We start from the raw sequence: 20,216 nt of genomic DNA, 5'->3' as shown, positions 1-20,216 counted from the left end.
GGATAATGTCCCAGGAAAACATGTTTTTTTTTTTAAACGCATCAGTTAATAATGCTGCTCCAGCAGAATTATGCACTGAAATCTATTTTGCAAAAGAGCAAACAGAATTTTGGAATTTTAAAATCCTGACATGGGGCTAGACATGTTGTCAGTTTCCCAGGTGTCCTCAGCTATGTGACTTGTGCTCTGATAAACTTAAGTCACTCTTTACTGCAAGCTGGAGTGATATCTCCCCCTCCCAGCAGCAAGACAATATGAAGGTAACCAGATAACAGCTCCCTGGTATATATAAGAACAGCACTCCATTGAAAAAGTCCCACTACGACTCCTTCATTTACATTGAGTAGGAGAATCAATAGCTTATCAGAAAGCAGTTCCATTGTGAAGTGCTGGCTCTTTTTGAAAGCACAAAATTAGGCACAATGACCTGAGATGTTACCTACACACCGAAATTACAACTAAAAAATACACTTGTTGGCTTAGGAATTGCATTTTATATTGAATATAAGAGTGGAACATAAAAATCTCTTTAAGCACATAGCAGCAGCATAATGCCTCAACCAAGTAAATGAATCTGAATGAAACAAATGCAAGTAAGCCTTTTATCTCAGTGTGGCACTGACCTAAGTAAATGAATGAAATATTGACCAAGTGAAAGTGTGATGAATCCAGGCACCCAATTTTTTGGAGGTCATAAGTACGTGTAGCTTTCTACTATGCCTGAAGGCCAGTATGGGAAGCTCTATTATGTACCTCCTCATCAAGTGTGAAGCACATCCATGTGAAAACAATTCCCACCAGCATACTTGTCAGTAATGATTACCCGATGTTGAGTTGACAAGAAACTTTCTCTACCCCAGACAAGTAAAGGTGGCCATAGATGAAAAGATCCGCTCATTTGGCGACATCGCCAAACGAGCAGATCTTTCCCCGATATGCCACTAACGGGCACGGCTATATCAGTGGTAATCTGAACGTTCGGCCCTATGGCCGAACGATCAGATTAAGATGAGAGCGCAATGGGCTCCGGCGGGACGGTCAGGACAAAATCAAACCTGTCCGATCGACCAAATGCCCCATCTCAGCCGGACGAAAAATGACGGGACTCTCCACAAACGGTCCGAAAATCGTACGAATTCTCGATTCATACGATAGGATCTTTGCGTCTATGGCCACCTTAAGTTTTGCTTTTTTTTTTATTTTTACATAATATCCAGGTAAAAAAACACACTTTTACAAATGATATGCTTTTTCAGGCATGAAGAAATAAATTTTAGTAAAAGAGTAAATTGATAACTTTTTCTTTCCACCCCTTGTCCTATTTTATGACAGGCCTTTAGCAGAAACTAATTCTGGTGTAATCGATCAGAAAATCAAACAGACGAGCCTCTGACAGATCGGTAACATAATATCAAAGTAGAACTGCAGTACTTAAATGGAAACGGTCACAGCTATAATCATCCACCCACACTGTACTGGACACAAATCACAAATATTGTTTTATTATTATTATTGGGGCATAAATGGGTTATAAATATACCTTCTCAATGTAACATTTTTTCCTACTGCAAATGACCTGATGAGGCTCTTTGACATTTGGGCATTATAAAAGTCTATCAACTTGTTAGACCAGTTGTTGGAAGCAGATACAAGATTTGAGTATTTAAAAATTAAAATATAAAATAGGCATATTTACAATGCATTTGCATTCCTAAATGAGCCCTTAAACATGTATTTAACATTCATGACTTTTTATTACATAATGATGCAGTTGACCTTGGGGAAATAAAATATGATTTAAAAAAAATCTGAAGGATTGTGAACAAGCTTGTCGCGATTTTAGCCAAATGAAGTCCAACTTGTCCTTTAAAAGTCTTTTTCGGGAATGTAATAAAAGTTGCAAAGAGCAAAACAATTAGCACAAATAAGAATAAAAAGTCTCATTTCGCAATGTAATGCTCTTCCTTAAACTGTTATTACATTGCGAATTTTAATTGCGCACTGCGAATTTTAATTGCGCATTGCCCACTCTTAAGAAGTGCTTGAAGGTGTCGTAATCTTTTGGAGCAAACATAACAACTTTTTCAGTAAGAAGTTTTATTACATTCACTGGCACAAACTATAAAATTCACAAACCTCCTTCCACTGTCCGAAGTGGTCGCTAAACAGTTTCCGGGATCGCAAAAGCTATATTAAATTCGCACAAAGGCATTACTTTTCGCATTGCGAATATTTTTCCCGTTACCGACTTTTATTACATCCCCCCTTTTAAATATAAGGAATAAATATGAGCCAATGAGTTCCATTTTAGTCTAACTGCCGCTGTGTACTGAGTAACTGTGACATATTCATGACCCACATGTTTTTGACAGTTAGTACAAAAAGCTGAGCCTGCTTTGAGGTCAACAAATAGAAACTTTCTGCAAGTACGAGAAGTTAAAAAAGTTGCTTTTGCAAACATATAATTTATATCAATAGAAAAGGTACATCAATTTAAAAGCCTTAATGGTTGTTGCGTGTGCTGACAGCTGTAACTGCCAGTTACTACATTCTCATACCATAATGTCTTAAAACCAAAAGAGGAAAATGTCCAGGCAAGGCTGGGAGAAGATGAAGCCTCTGTTATTTAGCATAATTGCCTCACAAGATAAACATTTGCTAAGCTTAGATATTATAACACCTCAGCCACCCAGTCCTGTCACAGTCTAAATACATTTAATAACCCTCACTTTACCCACCAACGCTGCTTCTAATGGGTTTATGAACTAACTTCATATTTATATACCAGGAGAAATCCCGCTGGGTCCAGTCATTATCCACTGCCCTCCTCCCTACCTTCTGGCCCAGCCGCAAGCTTACTTCCACACTGGGCCTCATCACCCATTTGTCAGCCCACCTGTACATAGCCAACAAAACCCTTTTTTTGCCCCCCCCAAACTTCTCACCCTGCTGGGCTCCCGCAGATGGCGTACTGGCCCACTGAAAATTTCACACTCCTTTGGATGGAGAGAAGAAGGTGAAAAACAGCAATATGTTACACTATGGATTGCACGGCCATTTTATTTATTTAATTTTTTGCTGGAGGCAGAGCGGAAAAAGTTGGAGGAAGTTTGATTATGCGAAAGGGGGTTAAGAAATGCTTTCAATATATCCATTGCATGCAGTGCTCTTACAAGCATGCCTGTGGTTAATGTGATTACAATCCATTCCTGCAATTATTTACTTGCTTGTCTGGGGTTAATATGTTGATTTACCATTCCTTGCTGGCAAATCCAGCATTAAAATGCTTATTGGCCATTTCTACCTGGCATGTTTGGGGTTGATACATACATTGACCATTTCATAATGTCATATCAGGGGTATGCTTATTGTCTATTTCTGAAGTGATCGCACTTTCTTTTTTTTTTTATATTTACCTTTTTTATTGAGTTTTTCAGAATCATAGTAAAGCCATCAATAGTTGAAGGAAGACATAGATAGAGAAGAGAGCATGTAAGTAGGAGGGGGTAAGAGAGAGGGGGGGAGGGGGTAATGTTCCTTAATATATATTCAATACAATGTCGGTGGAGCTTCTGCTTCAGAAGTCTATACAAGGTCAACACTGTGTTTAGTCTCTGCTGGTATCCTATTGGTCGTGATAGTTGAGTTTCCACTTTTGCCATTTATGGTAGGCGATGGTATCTTTTATTAGTTGTTGAGCGCTTGTTGCTGTAAATTTTTCATATGTAAGATTAGAGTTCGTGAGGTTAGTTAACCTTTCCCTGTTGGGTATCTCAGTCTTTTGATCGCACTTTCATGTCTGGGTAATTATGGTTAAAGTTTGTGGCTATAGGCTATTACTTTCATCTTTGGCCCTGCTTGTCCATGTAAATAGTAGGGGGGCAGCAAAAGCTTTGAGAGATGGTGGCGGATGCCGCAATGACAGGTGTGGTCTTATATGTTTAATAGTCCCCTAGGGTGAAGTTCTCTGTTGGGCCCCAGGTACAACAGTCCTAAATTGACTATGCTGTTACATTATAGACTTTTCCTGAAAATTCCAATGGTCATACCTTCCTGCTGCTAATAACACTGTATTATCCGAAGGACTGACTTGCACACAAAAAACAGCCTATGTTTGTTCTTTGTTTATTGATGACAAGTGTGGATTTTGCATTCGGATCTTACCAAGTCAGGAGATAACCCAAGTCCTCGCAGGGCACGGACGCTGTTCTGGGTTGGCTTTGTCTTCTGCTCTCCAGTTGCACTAGGCTAAACAAATGTACAAATTACATAGAAGTGATTAATAACTAGCAATGACGGTTTTATATATATATATATATATATATATATATATATATATATATATATATATATATATATATATATGACTTCCACCCTGTTAGGTGTATAGTATAAATAAGCTTTAAAGGGGCAGTGTTCCCCTTTGTTCAACATAAGTTCAATGAATAGGGCTTGTGCTAAACATACTTCTTATTGCTTTAATTACATTAAAAAAATTTTTTAATTTCAGCCTTTTCTCATTTCCTTCATAGGAGTATATCACACCTATAATAATTGGCACAGCCTGTCCCTGGTCCTAGGAATGACCAAAGTCTGCCTTTCTAATGAACTGCAGAATAAAAACAAAACACAAAAGATTTAAATGAGGTATGAGGACTAAAACTACATCAGAGATTTCCGAGTGTTGAACAGTTAAAATGTGCTGCAGTCTGCTGCATTGATATTTGTCGGGGAATAAGAGGGATGTAAGGCTTGTTGTACCTGCTGTGCGTCTGAAATCTACAAATGGAATGCAGAATACAAACTGATTCTATGTTTGTTTATAATGCAGGGGTATGGATGGGCTATAATGACACCACCTTTTAAATGAGAGACAATTCCTACCAGTGCGGGATATTGCGGAAAAAAATTATTATAAAGTTATTTGTGAAACTTCAATGAAATTCTATTACTTCTGAGGCTTAAGTGGAGCAAAATAAGTTGAAATATGGCAAGCTGAGATAAAGGGGTATATTTTGTAATAGGGCTCTACTGGGCTATCTATCTCCTCAGTTATCCTGCAGTGACAACAATGTGTATACGCTGGGGAAATGTTGAGCTTGCTCTCTGCATTAGAAACCACCGAAAGCCCTGCAAATTAAGTGTCATAGGAAACTAGAGACGGCAGAAAATGTTGCACCCCTATCCTAACTCTGAAAAGCTTTCCCAGCTATCAACATTGATATCCAATTAACAACAACCCCAAAACTTTTGCTTGAACACCGCACTAACTCTGCATTATATAGTCTGTTCTGTTGCAACTCAAACTGGTAGGGGTGTACAGGATACCTTGAGAGCACAGGTAGCCCTCGACCAAGCCATTTAAGATAATTATCGTTGGCCTCCATGAGTGATTCAATTAAAGTGTGTTCCAGGAAAAGAGATTATTTTGGTATCCCAAAAAGTTTGTTCACAGATTTCATGCCATCATTATTTTAAATCTTCGGGCTGTAACATTTACAGTAAAAAGAATACATGTTGAGTGCCACTTTTCGCTGTAAAACAGTGGTACCTACCTGGGGCACAAGACTGACGTGTATGTTGCAGAAGTTCTCTCTCTTTGCCTTGAACTGGAACTGTCTGAAAGCTTCAATAAAGGGCATGCCTTCGATGTCTCCAATTGTGCCTCCCAACTGTAACGCAAGAGCAAACAGTCACCTTTCCAAACGCAGTCAAAAATAACAGAGAATTTATACTATTACATCTATATTGTGACAATAGCACAACTGAGTATATCTTCCCTACTAAGAACTTAGCTACATGTGCAGCAGCAGGAACTTAATTATACACTGCCACATATGATGTTGTTCTAAAAATGACACGCTTGAGGATTTAGATAAAGATTTGTAGGTCCTGTTTTTATCCATTATTTTTATGTTCTTGAAATGCAATCTAACATTAGTGAGAAAATACTGTATGGGGCAGGATAATATACTAACATAGTTGCTACACTGCACCAAAAATCCAATTTGATCAGTCTAGTAACATTTAGAAAATGAAAGCAAAGATCTTTTCAGTGGTGCAGCTAGCACCTATGCTAGTAAATTAGCACCACAGCATATCTGCTTGCAGTGAAATTCTGGTAATACTAGTTTTTATGAAAAATACGCTCAACTTAATGTTAATGTATTTGTGTGTGTAAACACATGCCCAAGAAAGCAAATCTGAGCCCTGTCTATCTTCTATACACTCAGAGAGGGTCCACAAACTATTTAGAAGAATAAGGAGAGTAATCCATATGCAGAATTCCTGCTGCAAGGTGCTTCATTGCCGACTACCAAACACACGTTTCGGGCCTTATGCGCTTTTTGTGTGCAAAGAAACACCATATTCATCCATGGAGATTACAACATTAAAAAGAAAGGCACTCCTCAAAGGTCTTCCACTATCTTCGACCTTAGGGCAAACTCACCCTGGACGGTAGATTCCTACCGATTAGGGTCAGGGCACACAGGCAGATTCAGGGAGATTAGTCGCCCGGCGATAAATCTCTTCTTCGGGGCAACTAATCTCCCCAAACTGCCTTCCCGCCAGCTAAAATGTAAATCGCCGGTGGGATGGCACTCGCCGTAATTTGTTTTCCGAAGTCGCCCGAAGTTGCCTCACAAGGAAACTTCGGGGGAACTTCGGAAAACGAATCTAGCCGAGCCATCTCGTCGGCTATTTACATGCCGGCGGGAAGGCAGGGGAGCAGTTCAGGGGGATTAGTTGTCCCGCCTGTGTGCCCTGACCATTAGTGCTCTTAGAGACTAGCGTTTTTAGATGCGCTCCCCTGCGTTTCTGTTCCATGCGTTCAGCCGCAAGGGAGCGCAGGAGTAGACGCACTGAATTATTTTCAATGGGGCTGTACTCACACAGACGCATGTAAGCGACGAACGCAGGAAACATGCTGCATTCCAACCTGCGTTCAGCGCTTACATGCGTCTGTGTGAGTACAGCCCCATTGAAAATAATTCAGTGCATCTACTCCTGCGCTCCCCTGTGGTTGAACGCATGGAACAGGAATGCAGGGGAGCACAGCAAAAAACACTCGTCTGTAAGAGCCCTAAGGGTTACTCTCCTTTCCTTCTTTCTCATTATCACCTCCCATGCTCCAATCTGAAATTGTAATAAGCTGATGCCACTTTTCAACCAGGGGCAGAGAGATCGTTGTCCCCTCTGCTCTCAGCGTGCGTAAGATATTTTTTCAGGTCTAAAACAACAGGCAAAACATATGGGGGGTATTGTACTGCCTTATGGCATAATACACAAGGAGTTGTACAGAGGGTAGCACCCGTTAAATATTCATAGTCATTTCAATGCCTATAATTTTCAGCTTCTACATCGCTGCGTTTTTCCAGGAGCTGTTCCCAGACAGAAAAGAATGGACGAGACGGTATTATTAGTAATGAGATAAAGTAAGGAGCAGACAGGAGGCATCACACCAGGGAGACCAGTCTGCGCCTAATGAGTTTGCTACCTAGCAATTTGTATTTTTATAGAATGTTTAGAGTTGCCAGCTATTTCGGGTTTTGTATTTTTGTAAAGAAGGTAATCAAATTAGACAGCAGGAGAGTACATCCTGGCACCCTGTCTCCAGTTTATTCAAAATAAGGTTAAAGCTTTTTTTAAAATTCTATCTTGAAAATACTATCGCTCTTCCCTAATGTGATCACCTTTTACTGCCTCCCACTGGTTATATAAAGGGATCATGCCCTGAGCCTTGCAACCAAGCATTTCTGTGGGTAGGGAAGGAATAAATGGGGGGGAAATTAAATAATAGGGGTTCTTGTTCTGAAAAACCGCAGTGGGGCCCCAAAGCATCCATTGGATAATTGTGAACGTTTTTAGTAAAAACTGCCCACATTGCAGTTAAACATCATATTATATTTAGTGTATAACTGCAAAAGCAGTGATTTATTTCTGCATCTTTGTATCTCAAGGCTTCTTATCATGATTGGTGCAACAATCTACTATCATCTACTTTCATCCCAACTGCCTTCACTATAATTTGTTTTTTCTTTGTGGCTCTGGCATCATATTTTTTTTACAGACATACTTAATTGAGGGTATAGGATCAGAAACAAATTTTCTTAGAGCCAAGAGTCAACTTGTGCAGAAGGAAAAAGTCAATCAGAAGTCAAATATGTTCTGCCTGATAACATTTTAAGTCTAGAAAGCCTGCGTTTTGGGGTTTAATTTTTTGCATTTTATTTTATTAAACCAATTAGCCAATAAAAGGTATTGCATTGCTACCATTTCTTTTTGGGAACTGTGGCTAACTTGATACAATGCACTACTACTGCAAATATTTAGTAATCAGGAATGAAACAACAGTGCCCTCTAGCAGAATCTACACAGAACATAAAGAAAATTTTATAGCGCATTAAACTATTTACAGTTTGGGTCCTTGACAATTGTGTTATTTAGGTCTGGTGCTTACTTAGGCACTGGCCTTCTGCGTGTGACATCAGCAGATGTGCATGTGTGACATCACTTGGCCACCTTCAAGCGCTCATACATTATCACATAATCAGTGGGCGAATATTTTGCCTGCAGTTCTGAAAATCCTATTACAGGACACTGATGCATTTCAGTTTTTTTTACAGGAATGTGACATAACTTTAAACAGTACTACTGGACACAACAAGACAGTGCACAGACACTTTTATGAATTTGCCTTTCAAACGACATAAAAATGGCGCAAATACAATATTTTAAACAACATTTTCTCCCGACATTGTAAGGAGTAAAGCTCAGTTTAACTCTTCCCCATGTGTCAGATCAATTCTAAAATAATTTGCTCTGCTTTGGTTCACCCAATCTTCATTTCACACCTCTTGTAGGTGCCCCATTTGGGAAATTCTTATCATATTAATATGGATTAGCATTTTATAGTCACAATCTTTTGTCTAAAGGTGGCCATACATGATAAGATCCACCCATTTGGAAAGGTCGCCAAAGGGCGGATCATAACCCGATATGCCCACCAAAGGCAGGGTGATATCGGTTAAACCCTAGGGCCAAACGATCAGATTACAACAAAGGAAATGGTCGCTGACAGGACAAGGACTGAAGCAACTAGCCGATGCTGTCATCGATCGCCAAAAAAAGGAGATTTTGTGTACTCACCATTAAATCTCTTTCTCTCCAGTCTCTTGGGGGACACAGGAACAATGGGGTATAGCTTGCACCACTAGGAGGCAGGACACAATAAAAAATACAAACAACTAGGGCTACTCTCCATGGGATTATCCTTGGGTTCCCTAAAATTCCAGATCTCGGCTCAGTCAATTTGTTCCAGAGGCGATTTACCTTGCATTCCGATGTCAGGACCTTCCGACAGGGGGTGGCCCACGTTAAGCCTCCTGTCCGGTCCCTAGCACCGACTTGGGATCTTTCCCTAGTGCTGCGATCTCTACAACAACCACCATTCGAGCCCTTGTCATCTATCTCTCTTCAATGGCTCACCTGGAAGACGGTTTTTCTGATGGCCATCGCATCAGCTCGCAGGGTATCTGAGATGTCTGCTCTATCCTGCAGGTCTCCTTTCCTCATCTTTCATCAGGATAGGGTCGTTCTACTCACTATTCCTTCCTTTCTCCCCAAGGTGGTTTCCTCCTTCCATTTAAACCAAGAGATTACCATTCCAACCTTCTGTCCTTCTCTGTCCAATCCTAAAGAGGTGGTTCTTCATTCACTTGTGCGGGCTCTCAAGTACTACCTGCACCTAACTGAAGACGTCCGTAAGTCGGACTCTCTGTTCATCATTCCCTCAGGGCCCCGCCAGGAGGAGGAGGGACTAGTTGTTTGTATTTTTTATTGTGTCCTGCCTCCTAGTGGTGCAAGCTATACCCTGGTGTTCCTGTGTCCCCAAGCAGACAAGGAGAAAAAAAAATCAAACCTGCCCAATCGATATCTGGACGATTTTTGGCCTGTTATCGATCAGGGAGACCCATCGGAACTCCCCCTACACGGGCAGATAAGCTGCTACATTGGTCTAAAGGACAGATATCGGCAGCTTTAATCTGCCTGTGTATGGCCACCCTTACCCTATAGGTGTAAAAGCCTCATTAAAAACAAGTAAGACACTGAAAAGTTTATTTTATATGTATAAAGTTTTTAACTCACACTGGCATTATTTTACTAGCTTTAGCTTAATGAATGAGGCAATATTAGCAATGTGAGTGAATATATTATCTAAAGGAAAAGTAAAGTTTCCCAGCCATTTTTTAGTTTTAGCAACTGGACCTTAGATAATAAAACATATTTCTGATGCAAATCCTTGTATTATGCAAACTAGCATTTTTTGTATTTAGACCATTATATCTTCTTACAGAAGTGGAATTGCACAAATATGTAGGCAGGTTAAGAAAGCCCAGGTTATTCTGAAAATAATGATGCATAATTTACCTAGGTAAAATAAACCCCCTTCCCAGGAAATTTTAGTAAGCGCTAAAGACAAATTCAGAAAAAAATGTCTTTAAAATGTTGTGCCAAAGATAAAATCTGTAAACTGTCTGTTTAAAAGACAAATTTTAAAAAGTGGAGATCGAGGTTGTGAATTAAGTGGGAAATCTGAATTTTGTAAATTCCCCCCTTTGACTCTCCTGTTCCCTGTTACATACCAGGGCTGGACTTAGGCCTCTTATTCCCTTGTTGCCACACTAAAAGAAACAACCACGACTCTGGGCTTAGTTATCAATCAATAGTTTGATATTATAATAGAATTGTGATGGTTCAGTTTTAAAGAATTGACAGAGTTATGGGCTAATGGCACCCTGTAGGGCTAGAAAGATGCTACATAACTAACGTGTTAGTACTTCGGCACATAATTTGTTTCACTGTTACCCTGAGCACATACTGATGCACCTGGTGAGTGTTGCCCCTGTCTTTATTGCTGCTACTTGCATGGGGTAAGAAGAATCCCACAATACGCAGACTGATTCAGCAACAAGCAATGTATCTACACTTACTTCAATTACACATATCTGGGGCTCTTTCTGGTCACGGTCAACTGGAACCTTTGCCTGATTCAGGACCCACTCTTGTATGGCATCTGTAATGTGTGGGACCACTGGGAAAAGAATACAAAGGTAAAACAATGAATTGTTAAGCTGAGAAGGAAACACATATGCCACCAAAATACCCCCAACCGTACCACAAAATGTGGATAGACAGACACAGAGAGAACAAAGGAAACAAGGGCTAATTATTCTTTTTTTTTTTGTTCTGTGCAATCACTGTGTGCTAGACATGAGATGTATAGTAATCAGGGCAAGCTGCAGTTGGACACAGGTAAGTACAATAGTTGCACTGAGAGCAGGGAAAATGCAGTATGCACTGTTTTTGGAATCTGGCACATATACTGCTTTCCTAATATAACTACCTAGGAAGAACTTCATCTCCTCTCCAACAGCTTCTAGTGAGAAGACAAAAATTGCAAGACAACCTCACCTACATATCTAACCAAATGAGGCTCTCTAAGGTGGCCATAGACCAGGCCCGGACTGGCAGTCTGTGGGTTCTGGCAAATGCCAGAGGGGCTGCTGTATGGTTCCACTATATGGAAAGTTACCATATAGTGGGCTGGTAGGACGCTGTTTGGGCTGGCAGGGGGCTGTTTGGGCCTCTGTGTACTTGGAATGGCAGGGCCTATTTTGACTCCCAGTCCAGGCCTGCCATAGACTCACAGATATTATTTTGTACAATATTTGGTGTGTGTATGGTGGAAGATGAGCCGATATCGGCAAAAGACTTCGGTCGGCTTCTTGATTGGCTGAAAATTTTGATTGGACGCCTTCCATAGGCCAGTATTTACTGCCAAATCATCAGATACAGGTATAATTCTATTGTTTCTACCTGTATACCTGCGATTCAGCTCTAAATGTCTGCAATAAAAACAAACGATCATTCCCGCAACCAATGGTCACAGGAAAGATAGTAATTGTAACTTCTATGGCCACCTTTAGAATGGCTTTATACAAGTTCTGCAAATATTTGTATAACAACCAGCAATGGTAAATCGACCCATTGAATGCAAACCAATCACCGAACACATTTATTTGAAGCTTACCTTGTACAGTTTTGCCCAAATAATCCCCACGCCGTTCCCGGTTGATGACCTGCTGGTAGATCTTTCCAGTGGTAATGTTGTTATCTTTGTAAAGGTTGATATCTAGGAATCTCTCGTAATTTCCCAAATCCAAGTCAACTTCACCGCCATCGTTCAGCACAAATACCTCTCCTGCCATGCAGAGCACAAAAGGAGCTTTAGAAAATGTTACACAATAATCATTTCTATATTCGGTTATGGCTTGGGACAGAGCAAAGGGGGGATCAGGGAGGAAGAGTACAAAGGACATATGTTAATAATTCTAAGATACTGCCATTAAAGCAACAGTAACACCAAAAAATTGAAGTGTCCTAAAGTAATGAAAATATAATGTTCTATTGTGCTGCACTGGCAAAACTGGTGTATTTGCTTCAGAAACACTACTATAGTTTATATGAACAAGCTGCTGTGTAGCCATGGGGACAGCCATTCAAAGCTCAAAAAGGAGAAAAGGCACAGGATACATGGCAGATAACAGATAAGCTCTGTAGTATGCAATGGGATTCTTCGGAAATTATGTTATCAATTAAGTGTCCTGTGCTTGAATGGCTGACCCCATGGCTACACAGCAGCTTGGTTCTGTAAACTATAGTTGTTTTTCTGAAGCAAACACAACAGTTTTACCAGTGCAGGAAAACACTACATTATATTGTCATTCCTTTAAAACACTTTGATTTTTGGTGTTACTGTTCGTTTAAATACATTACTGTCAGCAGATACATTATTGCCTTTGGTTGACAGTGCAGTTTTAGAGTTCAAGTACAGTTAGAGGACAACAAATTGGATGTGTCTTATTTATTTATCACACATTCCAGCCCCTTCCAGTAAGAACACCAATCTTTACACATTGCCAGGGCCCCCTGCACTATAACTTCATCGGATGAATGGGCAGGTGATGTTTATTTTTGTTGGTGAGGTTAAGGAACTGAACATGTTTTCCTCCCTCAAAAAGAGCAAAATAAAAAATATTACCGTGCTCATAGGGTGAGAAAGTGCCAGCATCGATATTAATATAGGGATCGATCTTAATAGCAGTCACTCTCAGGCCACAGGACTTCAGGATGGTACCAATGCTACTTGCAATGATCCCTTTGCCCACTCCAGAGATCACTCCTCCCGTCACCAGTATGTACTTCATTGGGACTCTCGATGCCGTGCACAGATACCGGAACAGATTTCTGAGGCAGAACATGTATTTGCATTCTTTTATTTTTTTACTTCACAAAACAAATGATTAAACTGAACTTTATTAAAGGGGTTGTTGACCTTTAAAATGATCTTTTCCTATGATATAGAGAGTGACATTCTGAGACAATTTGCAATTGGTTTTCATTTTTTATTATTTGCGTTTTTTGAGTTATTTAGCTTTTTATTCAGTAGTTCTCCAGTTTGCAATTTCACCAAGTACCCAAGCAGCCATGCATTGATTTGAGTAAGAGACTGGACTATGAATAGGAGAGGCCTAAATAGAAAGATCAGTAATAAAAAGTAGCAATAGCAATACATTTGTAGCCTTATAGAGCATTTGTTTTTCGATGGGGTCAGTGACTCCATTTGAAAGCTGGAAAGAGTCAGAAGAAGTCAAATCATTTGAAAATGATAAAAATTAAATAATGAAGACCAATTGAAAAGCTGCTTAGAACTGGCCATTCTATAACACACTAAAAGTTAATTTGAAGGTGAACAACCCCTTTAAAGGATGTTTTTTTTAAAATCCATATTCTGCATTTTTTATGTGACTCTTTGCAACTCTAACCCTTTGAAATGAAAGGCCTATAAACTCCACAACCTACAGCATGGATTTCTAATACAGGTATGGGATCTGGAAACCCATTATCCAGAAAATTACAGAAAGGCTGTCTCCCATAGACTCCATTTTATACAAATAATTCACATTTTTTAAAATGATTTCCTTTTTCTCTGTAATAATAAAACAGTACCTTGTACTTGATCCAAACTAAGATAAAATGAATCCTTTTTGGAAGCAAAGTCAGCCAATTGGGTTTATTTCATGTTTAAACGATTTTCTTAAGGTATGAAGACTCAAATTACAGAAAGATCCGTTATCCAGAAAGCCCTAGGTCCAAAGCATTCTGGATAACACGTCCCATACCCAGGGTAGGGGGGGAGGTTTTGTTTTATTGAATTATCCTTTAAGCCATTGCCAAGCTTTAATGCCCTTTAAGTGAAAGGAAAGGGCCAGCTGTAAAGAAATAGCTGTATAACCTTCTTTATCTCAAAGGAGGTGTAAGGGGCAGCAGTTATTAAGAAAATAAAAGTGCTTCTTTATATACATGATGGTTTTGAAGGTTGAGCCACCACCCTCCTGGGGTCTGGGTGAGCAGTAGGCTAATAACCCAGGTCCTGCCAGCCCCACCATTTTTAATGGCAGCCCTGGCAGGCACATATAAGGAAGAGGCTGTTCATGAAAAAAAAAACATTAAGAAGAATACAATATTTCAGAAAGACAAGATAACATAATGTAAGGAAGCAAGGGATCATATGCGATTAAATACCTGTTGTAACACCACAGGGATAGGGAAAAAACACTGGAGGTGATGTTAAACTCACAATGAGATTTAGAAACAAAACAGCAACAACAACAAAAAAACATTGTGGTACAATAATAATTATAGTCATAAAATGAAGATGATGAGACGGGATCCAGAAAGGATAACGATGATGCAATGAATAATGAGGAGAGAATATCCATAGGAGGGTTAGAACACGCAATTAGAATATCACAAACACTTTACTAGTAGTACACAGTAGTAATATGGCAAATATATCTGTTGTTTATCAGTGTGATAATGCAGCTTGCCGCCTATATTTTATTTTGCTTCTTACTAAATATCTGTAAGGAAACTGGGTTTGCTCTGGCCACAGACCCACTTGAGTTGATACCCAAGTCCCTCAGGGGAACATAGCACCCTTACGCTAGGTTTCTTTTTTCTTTCTACAAGGAACTCCCAGCCACATCACACACATCTGCAGCTGTAACTTTTCAGTTAAAGGGGTGGTTCACCTTTAAATTAAGTTTAATATGTTATAGAATGGCTAATTCATAGCAGTTTTTCAAATGGTCTTTATTTTTTCTTCATCACAGTTTTTGATTTATTTGCCTTTTTTCTTCTGACACTTCCATCTTTCCAATGGGGATAACTGACCCCATCAAAAAAACAAAAGCTATGTAATGCTACAAATGTATTGTTATAGCTACTTTTTATTACTCATCTTTCTATTCAGGCCTCTCTTATTCATATTCTAGTCTCTTATTTAAAATCAGTCCATGGTTGCTAGAGTAATCTGGACCCTAGCAACCAGAACCAGCAACTCAAAAATTACAAATAATAAAAAATGGAAACCAATTGCAAATGGTCTCTGAATATCACTCTCTACCTTTACTAAAAGTATGAAAAAAACAATGGAGTGACAACCCCTTTGAAATTTTTGCCATCCCTTTTTACCATGGGTAGGGCTCATTTTTGCTTAATGTGTTAAGATTTTTTTTTGTGTTATTTCTTGAGCGAAATAAGACAAGGGAGTGCAGGGCATGACAAAGTCCCGTACTTACCACCTGCCCTATAGAGCATAAAGTAGGTTGATCTTCCTGTGGAAGAAACAGCAGGAGGGACAGTACACTATATTATATATATTTTATTGTTGCACTGAGCACTTTATTTCACTGGTACCGAACATATGGGCATTTTATAACCTAGATCATTTAAAACTATATTTAATTATTTTATATTGCACTGGTCACTTTATGTAACCCTTTATTCATATTGTTGATTGGGTTTCATGCTTATGTATAAATTATTTAAAATCACATTGATGTCACTTCCTCAATTAGTAAGTCAATAAGGACTATTTATACTTGATTGTATTTAGGGTAAGGTTGCCTTGAGAAAAGTTCCAATAGCAACCAAACGTCAAATTGGGTGTATGTACTCACTTAATACACTTTTTTTGTGTTGCTATATCAAATATACAAATTGTAGATATCACTCTGGAGAACCAATCTCTTTTATCCGTAATCACCTAATTTAGAAATGCACAACATATTTTGGATTGGGTGATCCTTCCTCAGCTGCTCATATACGCACCTGAGGAAGGACCACTCGATCAGAAACATATTGTGCATTTTTAAATAAACTAATAAAGTGATAAATGATAAAAGAGAAAGTTTGGAAGGTTTGGCGGTACTTTTACTCTGAAAGTGAACCTTGTATACCGGATTACACAAAAAAGTGTATATCTAATATACCATAGCAACCGTGCCTTTTACTAAAATACACATTTTCTATGTAGTGTAAACTAGTGTAGTGTAAATTTTTAAAATACATAGAAAATGTGTATTTTAGTAAAATGCACGGTTGCTATCCACACCTAGTGGATAGACAAGAGAAATGCACTTTAATATGTTTGGTATTTTGCATATTCAAATTAACTTTATTGAGGCATGAATTCATTGATAGTTTGATCTCGTTTTGGCTCCAGTTTCAGAATGGTTATGGGTATTTAAGATTTGCACATGTCAATATTTGTCATCCTTGATAAAGGTCCTAATGTGCTGGTCCTTACTTAAATGCATACTTAAATGACCATGCACCTCAACAAATTGTTTAGAGACAAGTGCAGACACATTGGGGCAGATTCACTAAGATCCGAAGTTGCGCCGGCGGTAGCTTCGCCACACTCCGCCGCACTTTGCCAGGCGTAGTTTCGCCAGTGCTGCGGAAATTCACTAAAATGCGAAGTTGCGCTCAGGGAGGCGAACGGTAGCGAAGTTGTGCTAGCGTTAATTTGTCAAGCAAACCGAAGTTACGCTAGCGTTGCCTAATTACTAGCGTTAGCCACTTCGCACTTTAGTGAATTTGCCCCATTGACTTTGAGATATATATCTCAAATATAAAATAAATGTTCATCTATCATAATTCCATATCACTAACAGTGCAATGCTAAGCACTGATCATCACCAATCCCTGTTTTTAAAGATACTTTGCCTATTAATGATGATTTTTGTGTAATAGAGGGGACATTCAGACAGAAAGGGACTAATAGGTTGAAGAGGCAGGAAATGCAGATTGAGGGACTGTGATAAAGTTATTAGGCACAGCACACATACACAATAAAAAAAAAAAAGATATTGTGAAGGGAGATTAGAGGAATAAGAAACAGGTAAGAAAGGGAGATATATGTCAAAACTCTGACTTTTTTCTACCTTTATTTATGCCCAACCCCCCAAAGGAACCCTGTGATGCTAGGAACCCAGCCTGGTAATACCCACTCAGCTGAAAATATATACAGAAAAATAAAAACAAAAGTGTATTCAGAAATTTTCAATGCTGACCCGTAAAAAACATACAGGAAATGTTCCACCAAAAAGGGTTATTAGAGCCCAAAAGCTTTCCTGTATATAATGCACTAATCAGCATCCAAATCTCTGATATGCAATATATCCAGCTGGAGAAAATGTGTGCAACAGTATCTCTACTCACCTGCTTATACTCACTACCATTTCCTCCTGCTGCTCACTGCCACCTCTCTCCCTTACACTCAGTGCAACGCTGGCTGCTCGAGTCTCTGCTGCTGGGGGGGCAACTCAACAAAATCAGGGGCCTGAGATGAAATATGGACACGGGGGGCCCTATTACATTAGTCACCAAAATTGTACCACTGCTGACACTCAGAAACCAGATTCAATGATTGAATGATACTGTATTTTGTCGTGCTGCTGAGCAGGTCTTTATATAGATCTCCTGAACAATTTTTCAAAACCCAGAAACAAGTGCAGGGTAACAGTGCAGTATATATATATATATATATATATATATATATATATATATATATATATATATATATATATATATAGATATAGATATAGATATAGATATATATATATTTTGTTTGAGTGTGTTACAGGCTCTTTACAGCACGGGTAGTAGTTTTCAGTCGTAAGGTGCCTCTATGTACCACAAAAGGCTCTACTCTGTGTGCAAGTAAGGTTGAAAGGAGTGGCAGAAATTATCCCGTTAGGACTATGATAGATTGGACGTTTAACAGTATTCAGATGGCCAGTGACTCGCTGCAGGTCCGGCAGTCATCAAATTTATTCTCCCTTAAAGGAATACAGGGCTCAAAATACGTAGAGGCACATTTATCAAGGGTCGAATTTTGAATTCATGTGAAAATGTATTATAAAAATCAAATTTTTTTACACTCGGGTGAATAGGAACGACCCGAAAACTCGGAATCGAATTCTAATCGAATTTGATTTGCATTTTAAAAACTTGATTTGAGTTTGAATGTCAGAAAGGCTGCAAACAACTCCAAATTGATCCCTGGACTCTCTCATTGACTTAAACAGCAATTCGGCAGGTTTTAGGTGGCAAATAGTTGAATTCAAGTTCTTAAAGGGCTAGAGTATGATAAATCTCAAAAATCGAATTCAAAATTTTTGAAAAACTCGAATGGAAATTGAATAACTACCTAGTCAAATTTGACCGTTTTGACCATAAAAAAAAAAACTTGAAAATTAGATTTTTCAATTCAACCCTTGATAAATCTGCCCCCTAGTGTTCAATAAAAACAAAGGCTTGGAATGAAAAACATCCTGTACAAATACTTGCTAAGCTTCTGCATAAAAAAACCCAACATACCCTGCTGTTATTTGTGTTTGGCACCAGGAGCATTGGAGAAATCACTCTTAAGGTGACCATACACTAAAAGATCCGCTTGTTTGGCAAAGTTGCCAAATCAACAGATCTTTCCCCTGATATGCCCACCAAAAGGTGGGTGACATCATGCTGATCCGATTGTTTGGATTACAATGACGGGAATACCAGCCGACGGGACGAGGAACACAACAAATAGCTGATGCAATCCACGATCAGGATAGATATTGGTCCAGGTGGCCTGTCGGAAGGCCCTATACACACACTTGCAGATAAGATGCCTAAATTATCTAAATTACCCAAATTGGCATCTTAAATCTGCCTGAATATGGCCACCGTACAACAGTCATCTGGGCTGCTCTTTACATAGCCAAGAGGCTAATAAATCATGGTGTCTATCATATATTAAGAAGTGTCTGTGAATAATATTTCCAATAAAAAAAAAAGAACACAGAAACCAGCAGAGTATCCTTTTTACAGACTATAAATCCCAGGAAGGGACATGCATGTACCTACCTTGGAAGAAGAGAGCTAAGAAGAAGTTTACATGTGTTGGTTGGAACTCTTACTAAGCCTTCAGAGTAGTAATTCTGGTGACATCACAACTGTAAGAGAATAACATTATTAATGGAGTACTGCATATGGGAAATTGACCCCGGCAAATGTAACTTATATGACATGTTCCATTACACAGGCATAAAAACTTCTAGATAAAGTCTAAAATTCTCATTCCATCTCATTTTTTATCATTTCAAGTAGGTATGTCATTGCGCCCCATTTTTATTATTTGTAGGTTCCTTTCATACTCAGCAGCCGAAACATGAAACAAAATACTTTGCTTTGACCTTGCTGTGTGTATAGAGGTATTATTGTGCTGAAACAGTAAAATACTTCCCTGAACTGTCGACACAATGTAGGAAGCAGGGAACTGCCAAGAATGTTATTGTACGATGTAGCATTAAAGTTGCCTTTTACCACAACCAAGGGCCTTGGCCCAAACATAGAGACTAGGGATGCACCAAATCCAGCATTCAGTTTGGGATTCTGCCTTTTTCAGCTGAATTCGGATTCAGCCGAATCCTTGTGACTGTCCGCACCCAAGTCTGAATCCAAATTTGCATATTTAAATTAGGGTTGGGAAGGGAAATCACATGACTTTTCATTACAAAACAAGGAAGTAACATTTTTTTCCCACTTTTTCCTTTCCCAGTTAGTTCGGTATTAGGCATAATCTTTCACAAATGATTGGGGAATCGACCGAATCCCAAATAGTGGATTCGGTGCATCCCTAAAAAAAACCCTGACCATTTGTCCTCTACCAAATGTTACAGTTATGCATTGAGGCAGGGAGTATTCTCCTAGCATCTCCCAAACTCAGACCTTTTTTTCTGCCAGATAGTCAAATG

At 39.1% G+C, this 20,216-nt stretch overlaps 1 protein-coding gene across 1 annotated transcript in view; it reads right to left on the bottom strand.

Moving 5' to 3' along the window:
- Window positions 1-20,216, bottom strand: part of ctps2.L (CTP synthase 2 L homeolog) — a gene marked incomplete in the record, with an annotated part of 70,592 nt that overhangs the window by 46,106 nt on the left and 4,270 nt on the right. Inside the window, 7 exon segments of the mRNA NM_001092579.1 lie at window positions 4,165-4,248; window positions 5,556-5,672; window positions 10,995-11,095; window positions 12,095-12,265; window positions 13,106-13,314; window positions 17,634-17,755; window positions 19,327-19,415. Coding sequence (NP_001086048.1) covers window positions 4,165-4,248; window positions 5,556-5,672; window positions 10,995-11,095; window positions 12,095-12,265; window positions 13,106-13,271 — 639 coding nt within the window.

This window comes from Xenopus laevis, chromosome 2L, assembly GCF_017654675.1.
Source record: "Xenopus laevis strain J_2021 chromosome 2L, Xenopus_laevis_v10.1, whole genome shotgun sequence".
Classification (NCBI taxonomy): Eukaryota; Metazoa; Chordata; class Amphibia; order Anura; family Pipidae; genus Xenopus; species Xenopus laevis.
This window is presented reverse-complemented; position numbering and strand designations above follow the sequence as displayed.